Source organism: Antechinus flavipes, chromosome 5 (assembly GCF_016432865.1).
Source record: "Antechinus flavipes isolate AdamAnt ecotype Samford, QLD, Australia chromosome 5, AdamAnt_v2, whole genome shotgun sequence".
Classification (NCBI taxonomy): Eukaryota; Metazoa; Chordata; class Mammalia; order Dasyuromorphia; family Dasyuridae; genus Antechinus; species Antechinus flavipes.
The window spans coordinates 268,765,134-268,777,543 of record NC_067402.1 but is presented as its reverse complement, the minus strand read 5'-3'; the positions used below and the strand labels follow the sequence as shown (position 1 = coordinate 268,777,543).

Sequence of the window (12,410 nt, the reverse complement as noted above, 5' to 3'; positions counted from 1 at the left end):
GGGGGAAGGTTACAGTAAATATAACATAACTGTACAGCTATCAGAACCTATTGGAAGGCAGAAGCATTATCCAGCAGGTCCTCTTTCAAAGACTGACTTCTTTAGAGGATGACTAAAAGCACAGGGACAGCTAGAGGGCAGCACAGGGCACAGAATACCAACTTGAGTCAGGTAGATGGGATGCAAATGTGACCACTGCCGTTTACTATATGTGTGGCTGTGGGCAAGTCATCTCTGCCTGCCTTAGTTTTCCCCAATGTGTAAGCGGAATAATAATGATTGTGCTTGTTTCCCAGGGTTGTTACGTAAAGTACTTTCAAGCCCTGGATAAGTTCTAGCTACTATTACCCGAGGTATCTGGGAGCTCAGGGCCTTAGCTGCATTAGCTAAAACTTACCTCACAGGGCCAGTTTCTTCACCTGTAAAATGGGGATAATAAGAGAACTGGGGATCATAATGGAACTTATTTGAACAGGGTAGTTGTGAAAGTCAAATGAAATAATAATTGTAAAGCACCTTGCCCACAAGAAGATGCCACAGAAAAGTTAGTTTTATGATAATGGTGTTGGTGCAGTGGAAATTTTCTGGTTCTAAAGTCAGAGGACCTGGTTGAAAATTTCCTCTCTGACATTTATTCCCTATATGACCTTGGGTAAAGCATTAAATTGCTATGGGCCTCAGTTTCTTCCTGTGTAATAGGATAGGGGTAGTCTAGATGGCCTCTGAAGTCTGTGTAGTCTCATCCACAATCCTATGAAGTTTAGTCACAAATGATGACTTGAGTCTCAAGTTTATTTGGATTTTTCCAAAAGATGTAGACATAGTAGCTTTTTTATGTATTCACATCTATAAAGTACTGTTCAAGTTTGGAATAAAGGTAAAATCATACATACATATTCTCAGTATTATTCCAAGAACAAGAGAATATGAAATGGAAATAAATTACTTAAGATGGTCACTTAAAAAGACAAAGCTTAACTGACTTGGAATCTGCTAGACCCTGAACTGGTTTATAAGGAAAGATACAGCATTTTCTTTCCATGAGACCAATAAGAGTAGAAAAATTGTCTCAGTTTAGTTTTGTCTGAAATAAGTGCAATATAGGTACTTTGTAAATGTATTTGTCAAATGACATCTGGAGATTTCTTCTCTTAATGTGCTTCGATGATTTTACACAGCTAATTTCAAACAGCAACAACTGCTATATTTCATTTAAATAATAATGTGTCTGATACATAACAGGTATTCTACAAATGCTTATTATTCTCTCCTCTATACTTCTCTACACTATACATTGGCATCGTTAATTAAGCATATTTTAGCATGCAGCCTGGTGAATAAGCAGCCTACAGCCTCTGTTGCTTACAACAGGGCAGTAAATATTTAGCTAGATATAAACACAATTACTTACAATAAGGCATTATTTAGTGTGTGGAAGTGGTTGTTATACAGTATCCATCAACATGTGGAAAAGATGATTTGTAACATATCTTTTACAAGGAACCAAGACAGTGAATCACATTGTCTTGGTTTCCTTGAGCTAAGGAAAAGGTATTTTAGAACCAGAGATGAGTAAACATCATCCTGATTTTCAAAAACAAGAAGAGATCAAGATATGAAAATGATGGGTCAAGAAGCATAACTTGGATTCCTACAGGGATAAGGGGGTGAACCCAACAAAAACTCCAGAAGAGATTAATAAAGAAACTGCTGGTAAATATGTAGAAAGGAAAGCGAAAATCACAAAGAATTTCTTTATGGCTTTATCAAGATCAGGGCAATCTAGACCCACTTTATCTTCCTATTCTAGGAAGGTGATATTAAGTCTTTAAATGTTAGAGAGAGGATTTACTTGGATTTCACCAAAGCATTGGAAGAAGTATCTTTTGATGCTCTTATGAGCATCATGAGATGGGAGTCAGACCTGGTTGAATGGCAGGACTCTAGGAGAGCGCCCTGAGAGTAGCCATCTTGCTTTGTGCTATTTCACTTTTTTCTTAGTCAGTAACGTGGATTGAGGCATAAATGGCATGCTATAAATCTGAAGACAGCAAAAAGTTGGGAGGGATACCTAACACATGGCTGGCATATGACTGGCACAAGTTCCAAAAAAAATAAAAATAAGATAAAATATTGGGGTGAATCTTGTAGAATGAAATTTAACAGGGATACATGTAGAAATCTTCACTTGGGTTCTTAAAGGTCAGCCTCACAAGATGGTTAGTCAGTGACTAAACTAATACTTATGGCATCTGGGGCATCTACTATGGCCCAAGTGCTGTGTGCTAAGCCTATAAGGAAAGGCCAAAGACAGCCTCTGCTTTTAAGGAGCTCACGGTCTATAGGGGAGACAACATGTAAATAATGATATACAAACAAGATATAAGAGGACAAGTTGGAGTAGTTCAGAGGGAAGGCTCTAAGATTAAGGAGGATTAGGAAAAGTTCCTTGTAGAAGGTGGGATTTCATCTGAGCCAAAGGAGGTCAATAGGCAGAGATGAGGAGGACAGGGAGGACAGCAGGGAAAATACTTAGAAGTAGGAGGTGGAGTCTCAAGTGTGGGAAACAACCAGGTGCTTGTGACTGGATTACAGAGTATCTGGGGAAAGGGGAAGGGGGCAAGTTATGAAGAGCTCTGAAAATCAAACTGATTTAGTATTTGATTCTGGAAGAGGCAGGGAGCCACTGGAGTTTACTGACTAGGGCAATGACATGGTCAGACTTGGCACTATGGGAAGATCACGTTGGCAGATGAGTGGAAGATAGACTGGAGTGGGGAGAGACTTGAGATAAGGAAGGACACCAGCCTGCAGGGGATGAAGGTCTGCACCTGGGTACGGTAGGTAAGACTACATAACTGTTTACCTGAAAAAGATCTGGAGGTTTTAAAACATTCCAAATTCAGCATAAGGAAGTGGTACTATAAAATAGCAGCCTGGGAAATGAATGTGAACTATCTGCATTTTTGTTTTTCTTCCCGGGTTATTTATACCTTCTGAATCCAATTCTCCCTGTGCAACAAGAGAACTGTTCGGTTCTGCACACATATATTGTATCTAGGATATATATTGCAACATATCTAACATATATAAAACTGCTTGCTATCTTGGGGAGGGGATGGAAGGAGGGAGGGGAAAAATCAGAACAGAAACGAATGCAAGGGATAATGTTGTAAAAAAATTACCCTGGCATGGATTCTGTCAATATAAAGTAATTATTAAATAAAAATTAAAAAAAAAAGAGTAGGGACAGAGGATAAACAATTAGGAGGATCAGGGAAGACCTCTTTTAGGGCATAATACACAACTAGATCCCTGACTAGAAGTTCTAATATGTGGCAATAAAGGATAGAGTAGGCAACTAGGTGGTGCAATGAATATAACACTAAATAAAAAATGTGATCTCAGCCACTATAAAATAGCAGCCAAGAAAACTATTGCTACCTTGGACTGCATTAAGGGATACACAGCTTTATGGAGGAAATAGTTCTGCTGTATTCCCTGCTGGCTGCCAGGGTCCAGGAAAGATCCTGATAAGCTGGAGCACATTTAGAGGAGGCAAACATCCTGCTGAAGGATCTCCATTCTATGCCATGTGAAGATAAGCTAAAGAAGCTGGAGATGCTCAGGCTAGAGAATTCAAGACTCCAAAAGGCCATCATCATGGGCTCAAAAATATGATGGGCCAGCACAGAGAAGAGAGGGCAGACTGGTTCTGATTCTGTTGGGCCCAGAAAGGCAGAAGTAGAAGTGATGGGGAAACATAAAAGAAGTGGATAGAGTCTGTGAGCAAAACTTAGAAATGAGTGGAAGAGGGTACTCTATGCTCTGCCTCCTGCACATCTGGATTGGCAGATGTCCCTGGTCTGGCACATCACAGGAAGCTGAATAGGGTGAGGTTAAATGGCTACATAAGTCTTTTTCAATTCTAAAATGGAATTATCCCTCTAAATTTAAAGCAGCAATCATCGCAACACCCTCATCCCCAAAAAGTCAATACAGTAAATATTCTTAGATCTTCAGTGAAACACCATGCATACAGATGCAAAATATTACCTAAAAATATAATTAAAATTTATATTTAGCATATTTTACAGTGTTTTTGATGTCTGTGTGTAGATTCTTTCACTATGAAATTTATGGAGTTAATTCAGTAACTGATAAAATCATCTCTTATTTTCCTGTAAATTATACAGATTTTACCATCACCACAGTGGGACATAGAAATAAATAGACTTTTCAGACTGTGAGACAAATATCCATATTTAGCTCTAAATAATAAAAAAAAAACATTTAGAAAAAGAAATAAAAAATGGACTCACAGGGTAAATCCTCTGGAAATGACTTCAGTCTCTTGAATGAGGCGTAAAGACTTTCTCACAAGGTTGGTAAAAGCACGGCTATTTGCTACTGTATCTTCTAGCTGAACATTATATTTTCTTAAAGTCATTTGTAATCTGGCTGTCCTCCACCAGCCTGAAGCTCTTATAACCAAGTAAACAATGAGAATGAGTCCCCACAGTGGCCAGGAAGAAATATTCCACCAAGCAGGAATCATAATGAAGAAACTAACATAGCCTAGCAGCATTGAGACATCCCTAGGAACAGGCAAAGAGAAAGAATATGTATTAAGGAAAAGGAGAAAAAAGTGAACAATAAAGTTGCCATTTAAATGGATGAAAATAATAGGACAAGTTAATAATATTAAAGGACTTCACTTTTAAATAACAAATATGAGAAAGCATATTAGTCAAAAAAGTGAAAATATTTAGGATCAAAACAAGGGGGAGATGATTACCAAAACACCTGCACTTTCAAGGTCAGCTTTAAAAGGATAGTGGAAACATACTTCTTGAGTAATTGAATTTTTTTAAAGGATCTAGAGTCATCTCAAAAAATATGCTAATAACTTTAAAAGCTAATTTCACAACTTTAAAAATAAAAATGCTGGTTTAGGGAAGCTAAATTTCTTTTTTCCAAATTTAGATTAAATTATTTTCCTTATAAATGCATTTACTTAGAACAAATTCACTTTAGATAATTTCTAGTTAAAATTTTTTTCTAAAATTTTAATTTCAACTAAAATAATTTAATTTTAAATAATTTAAATAATTACTATAAGTATTCAAATTTTCTATTTTGGAGTCCTTATCCATTATATGTTCTGGCATTAGTTTTTCATTTTCATTTTGTTACAATCAAAGTAGAGATCTGTACAGAAGACCTATTATTCTTTTGACTGATTTCAGATTAAGGCAATAAAAGATAGGATTAAAAGTATACCAGATAACATTTAAAACAAAAATGACCCCAAAGATAGCCGAAAATGAGTTTTACTACCCAGTCATACGAAGAAACCATTTTGAATATTTTCTATTTCTCTCTGTCTCATAACCTGAATACTTCTAAATTTAGAATTGGCCACTTTTATAATGATCCTCAAACTATCACCAAACAAACCAGTAATAATGCATCATGAAGTTTTCTAAATGACTGAGTACAAAAATTATAAAAATCAGAATTGGATTATAGAAATTGGATTATATTTGGATTATAGAAAATTTGGAGAACATATATATATATATAAATTTTTTTTTTTTGCAAGGCAATTGAAGTTAATTAGGTGACTGGCTCAGAGTTACACAGCTAAGTGTTATGTCTCTGAGACCACATTTGAACTTAGATCCTCCTAACTCCAGGGCTGGTGCTCTATCCATTGTGAGATTTAACTGCTCTGGGAAGAACATTTTTTCTGTCAGATTCTGTCAAGAAGTTCCCTAAAAGAAGAGAGAGATTACTTATTGGTGATGATATTAGAATGACTAATCATGTAATTTGTTATCAGCATCATAAATGAAATCCCCATGAGTATACAAAAAAGGGAGATAAGTCATATTCTGAATGCTTTCATGTTCTGCTGCACACACAAGGTTTTTTTTTTTTTAGTTTTTCTATTTTGTATTTAAGCTTTAAATAAATAAATACATTTTTTTTTAAAAAAGGAGATAAATTGGAAGACTGAGGCAGGTGAATGGGCATGCTATTTTACTTTCAATGGCTTCTTAAATCTATCTTGCCAATATAAGAGACAATGAATGCAAGGTAATCAAGGCAGTTTCTTTAAAAATCATCTTCAGTTTTAATATATATATTTTTACTCACTTTAGAAAAGGACTTTTGCAGGTTATCTCAGAAATTAAATTATTAAAAGTGAACTAATATAAAAATTTTGTTTAAGGTCTCTTACAATGAAAAAAATGGTGACAGTGTCCTCTGATAGTAGTGTATATGTAAACATGCATAGGATAGATGTTTTCTTGACAGTACCAAATATTAGGAGTTGCTAGGGACCGCAAAGTTGGAAGGTGTCCATCTTCCTGTTGCCGAGGCTGTCCTGTAGACAGGATACTAGGGTCAAGAAGCTCGATCAGTTCCACATCCTCTTGTAGCAGCACTTCCTGTTGCAGGATGGTATGGAGGGAGTCAAGTCGGAATCCCACATCCTTATTACAGAGAGAACAGAAGATCTATATTAATACTCAGATACACAATTATCAAACTGAGAGTTAGGTTTCATCAATTATTTGGTGACACTTTGCTTATTTTCCTGAAGGATTTTAACATAAAAGTCATAGTTTACCAAATCTTCAATACAATTTTGTGATTTAAATTTTTTTTAACATTATAAATATGAACCAAGGAAGAGTGGCTTGATAAGACATTTTATGAACTTAAAACTATTGTTAACTAGCATGAATTATTATTTCAAGACAACTTATACAGTTATAACAACAGGTGAATAGGTCTGTTTAAGTCCAATGAGAGATATTAGTGTTAACATAATACAGAAAAACTACAATTACATGACTTGCTAAGAGCTGAATATAGATAAATTTAGTGACCTTTTTACAGTAGCTTCCTAAGAATTCGCCAGTGACAGCTATAGTGCCTATTCTCATTTGACAACTTTATAATGCTGAAATGAATTGTCAAGTTTGATTTTGATTATATTTGAGGGGTAGAAAAATCATTGGCATGACAAAAACTTAATTTTTAATGGAGCAAAAAAAAAAAAAAAAAAAAAAAGACAGACCTTAGAGAGACTGAAGTTAATATCAAAGTTAGATTTTTTTTTTTTTTTTTTTTTTTTTTTAGCAAATCCAGGCTAAGAGTGCTTTTGTCTATAGATTGTTTAGTTTTTTCACAGTGAAAAAACCCTTCTCTAAGGATCACAGATTGAACCCTTACAAAAGTAAAGCAGATAATATATATATGCCAATTAAGGAGGGTAAAATGCTTTCCTCACCACAAACTTAGTGGTGAGAAGGCAGATAGTGCAAGCATTTCTAACCCTATTTTAGAGTTGGGCACACTGAAGCTACAGAAATATTAAATCATTGTTTCTGGTCACAGTTAATTCAAATTCAGGTTTCTTTGCTACAATATTCTTTTGCTCAATCATCCTACTTTTTTTCCTTAAATATTCTTTTCTTTTTATTATTACTTATTAATTTTTAGTTAAATAGAAAAACAGAAAATAAAAATAAAACAAAACAAAGCAGAACATTGTCATATGCCCAGCAGCATATCAGGGAGGATTCAAAATATAACAATGAATTTCCAGTTCAAGAAAGGATATACAATAATAAAAGAGATTATATTTGTGAGTGTTCATCTTTTCTTTACTTCTTTGTAGGTTTTTTGTTTTCTCTTGTGTACTTTTTTTACTTTGTTCTTTTTTCCTCCTTTCATGACTCCAAGCAGACTATATTTAAACACAGCCATATTTAATAGATACACACAGGCTCACACAGAAACACACATTCACACCCACCCACACACCTGCTCATATATACCATATACATATATATACACACACACACACAGAGCAACAGGCATACACATCTACATATACTCAAACACATGTACACACACACATTTACCCAAATGTAAGCAGGCATCTAAAGCAATAATAGTATGGCTGAAATATAATGTAATTTCTCTTTTAATTGAATCTTCAAACTTGACTATGTCTAAGATCAATGACTACTAGTTGTACTTTTTTTCCCCTTAATACATTTGACTCCTAATCTATGTTATTGTGTTAATGCACATCTCTTTCCTATCTCTGCTAACTCTTCTACTTCAATTCTGCTCTGTAACTTGCCTTGCTATTACTTAGCCTCCTCCCATGCAGGTATCCCTCTTATACCTTCTCCCCGCACTTTACATACCCTTCCTCTAATATCTCCCCCCTTATTTCTTTATAGATTTTGGAGGGTGCTATATCCACAAATGTAATGTGGCCTATTGAACCCATTCCCAATGTGAGTAGATTTTCAGAATGACCCTTCCTTCCCCCTCTAATGTCTCTGTGTCTATTCTTCCTCTGTATAAATCTTCCTTTTGAGCTACCCAATGCATTCTACCTTAATGCAACTTTGAAGTATTGCTATCAACTCTGAGGTAATGTCCAGTGTAAAGGAATCATTGTCACCTTTCTATAAGAAAAAAAACCAAAAACATTTTTACAACTGAGTGTATTTAGCAGATAAAGGAAAACCAAAATGCCTCATCAAAGCTTGGTAGTAGCAGTGGGTTTTTAAAAGCTTGGAAACCTCCAAGATTGGGAAGATCTGTATGGGATCTGGGAAGAATGGCCTCACTAACTTATAGAGAGGCTCAGCAGCATGGCCAAGAGGATCATGAGTGCTGCAGTAACAGCAAGACTGTGTGATGATCAACTAGGAGAGACTTGGCTCCTCTCAGCAATTCCAAATAATTCCAATAAACTTTGGATAGAAAATGCCACCTGCATCCAGAGAGAGAACTATGGAGATTGATATATGGATAAAAGCACAGTATTTTCAACCTTTTTTTCCTTTTGTTTTTTTCTTTTATCATGGTTTTTCCATTTTATTCTTATTTTTCTTTCCCAACATGACTCATACGGAAATATATTAAAAATGAATGTACATGTATAACCCATATCAAATTGCTTGCTAGAGTGTGGAGGGAAAAAAAATTGGAACTCAAAATCTTATAAAAATGAATGTTGAAAATCATCTTTACTTGTAATATGAAAAATAATATATTATTAAAATAAAATATTTTTAAAAGAGATCATAAGAACTTGTTGAAATAACATATGAAAGGTGAAGGGGTTACAATCTACACTGGCAAATGGAGAACCCACATTGTTGAAAGCAGAGGGATTTCAAGATAAGGTTACTTACATTTCTTTTCAGTTTCCCAAAAAGGAATTTCTCATTCTATGGACTTGTAGAAAACAGCCCTATTTGATTTTTTCATCTAATACTGAACAGGGCACACTGCCCTGCCCTCTCATTTCTCAACTAGATTCAGACCTCAAGAAAGGGATTTAAAGAAAACAAAATTGTCTCCACCTGGAGAGAAGTGAACAGGCATTGAGGGTGGCTCATGTCTGGAGATAATACTGTCTCTCCCCAGCAGAGGAGCTAAGCACTGGGTGAGGCAGGACGTTGGAAATGGGCACACTGCCAGTTAAATTATGAATTAAGTCTTTATAGTTTGGTTTCATTCCTTGGTTCCAAGAGGTTTAAATTCCCAGAAACGGTAAGCCTAGTTTCATATATAAGCACTCCCAAGCCAAATATATTATTAAATACAATTAGCATAAACCCTTTCTTAATGCATTTACTGACAAAAATTCTCCCCTTTTCCTCCCTAATCTCCTAATTTGAGACTATCTGTAATGGCTTCCAGCCTTTAAATACAAATGAGGGCAGTTAACTGGGCACTGGATAGAGTGCTAAGCCAGGAATCTGGAAGACCCATCTTGCTGATTTCAAATCTAATCTCTGACACTTCTTAGTTGTATGATTCCTGGTAAAGTCACTTCACCCTGTTTGCCTCAGTTTCCTCATCTATAAGATAAGTTGAAGAAAGAAATAGCCAATGACTCCAATATTGTTGCCAAGAAAACCTCAAATGGAGTCTTGAAGAGTCAAACACAAGTGAAAAACAAATATAGGGGCTTTCCAAAAGAGCACTGGCAATAAGGACAAAATGCTGAAAGTCAAATCTCACAGTACATTAGCTGCTTATTCCTAATTACTGTGCCAAGTAAATTTATCATCATCTGCAAAATATTGTGAGTGCACAAAGAATGCAATGTCATTAAGTAAACTGATATTACAAAAGTAAAATTTAAGGAATAGTAGGATTATTGTAGTCAAGTGTGCATATAGAACTGACTGATGTTGTCTCACTGGATACATTTCTAATGCAATTTTGGAAGCTACAAGCTCCAAAGTAGCAACCAAATCACCTAGAAAATGAAGACATTTATCAAAAGCTTTGTAAAATGATCACAACAGCCCCCCTGGGTTCTTGGAATCCTAGGCATAATTGGCAAACAGCTGGAAAAAAATCTATATGCATCCACTTGTAATTCAACTGAAAATAAAAATAATGAGCACCTACTGTGTTTACTAGTTTTTTATTTAGTCCCTGTTCTCAAAGAAAAATAAAAGACAAGGTAAACTGAATATAAAGAAGTACAAAAGCATACAGAAAGTAAGGGCTATGATAGTCAAGAAGAGATCAATTTTAGATGGAGCTTCTAGGAAAACCTTAACAAAGGAACTGAGACCTGAAGGTAAGTGAAACCATGATTCAAGAGTGGATGATAAAAGAGAAGCAAAATGGTAGCAATCTGTTTTGCTTGACTTTACATTTTTGTAACCATGGCTTTTTCTTTTTTTTTTTTTCCAGTGGAGAGGGGAAGTGGAAGAAAGAGGGAAGACAGGGTAGCAAAACAAACAGCAAAAGAGAGCACTGAAGTATTTAAAAATGCAGAAAAGAGGAAAAAAGGCCATAACAGAATCTCAGACAAACAGGTTAGTTTAGAAACTTATGAGTTCAACACAGAGAGACACACAAACACATACATATGTATATGTGTGTGTGTAAAAATGAATATACCAAGTAATAAAACAAACCAGAGATTCATATACAATGTTCTGTTTTATTTATAAAAATATCAATTTTATTTGGTGTTCAAGTTTAGATTTTTAAAAAAAAGAGAGGGAGAAGATTTTTTTTTTTTTTTTTTTTTTTGCAATGAAGAATTTTTTTTATTTTCAAAGCTTCTAAGGGGGTATTACAAACAATGGAGAATTTAAAAAAGAAACATCAAAACTATTTTTTTTTAAGTAACTGAATGAAAATAAAAATAAAAATAAAAATCTGAGATTAAACAATGACAAATGCTAACCGATTAAATCTTTTGAAGATGAAAAATACGAGCTTTGCCTCATGTGCTAAGCCAGTATTGGCAGCCGGGCACCCGCGGTCTTTGCAGGTATCGGTGGAGTGCGGTGGCGGACATGGCAGTCCATGCGCGGCACGGGCACGGAGGAATAGCCTCCGCGGAACAGCTCGGCGGTGACCGCCGCCCCTGATCCACAAAGGAGCCGTCCTCCGCCGGCAGACGCGACGTCGTCCTTGCCCCTGCTGCCTACTCAGCATTTCCGTGAACGTATGAATAAAGTGGTGACAACGATCCAAATCCTGACTTTATTTTTTAATATAAAAAATGCAGTTCTGGAACCCCCCCCCCCCTGCCCTAACATAATGCTTTACCTCTTAAAAATAAAAATAAAGTCCTAATTCTATATACATCACATGTACCATACAAAAAGGTAACCAAAGTTTCTATTGCTACCAAAGGGTTCTAAAGTAAAATGCGTTACAGAAATCCCCTCGTTGTAAACAAAAGATTACAAGGTACAAAACCCAATTACACACAAGCCACCGGGTCCTTTTTGACAACAATTGTGATACAAGTTTCTCCCATAGCAAGTTGAACGCTCATGTGCCTGTATAAAAATGCATATCAATAGACTTTTTCAAATTTATTTTTCATTATAAAGCAAATTAATATTTTCTACAATAAATAAATCACAGGGAGGCACACCTAGGGAAAAAAAAAATGAAGTCACTGGGAGATGGATGGGAGGAGGAGATTCTGATTTTGGGAATAGACTTCCTGGAGTCAGGAAGACTCATCTTCCTAAATTCAAATCTGGCCTTGGATACTTAACTAGGTGACTCTGGGCAAGTCATTTACCCCTGTTTGCATCAGTTTCCTCACCTGTAAAGTGAGTTGTAGAAAAAAATTAGTAAACCACTCCAGTGATCTTTGTCAAGAAAACTCCAAATAAGGTCCTGCAGAGTTAGACACAAGATTTCAGCAACAGTGTAAAGAAGAGCATATACCTTTGCAGGAATTGAGGTTATTTCATCTTTCACTGCACATGTTCAAGGGAAAGGAAGACCAAGAGAATTGTTCTGGTAGTGTGATTGAATTGTTGAAACCAGATTATGAAGAATATTATGTGCCAGCGCAATAAGTTTGGACTTGA

At 35.6% G+C, this 12,410-nt stretch overlaps 1 protein-coding gene across 5 annotated transcripts in view; it reads right to left on the bottom strand.

Annotated features, from left to right (window-relative positions):
* The window catches only part of VEZT (vezatin, adherens junctions transmembrane protein), a 105,806-nt gene that overhangs the window by 46,996 nt on the left and 46,400 nt on the right, over positions 1–12,410 (bottom strand). For all 5 annotated transcript variants that reach the window (XM_052000847.1, XM_052000848.1, XM_052000852.1 and 2 more), the window contains exons 4-5: positions 6,328–6,503; positions 4,323–4,598 (exon numbers count right to left, since the gene is read on the bottom strand). In XM_052000847.1, coding sequence (XP_051856807.1) covers positions 4,323–4,598; positions 6,328–6,503 — 452 coding nt within the window. The remainder of the gene's footprint in view (positions 1–4,322; positions 4,599–6,327; positions 6,504–12,410) is intronic.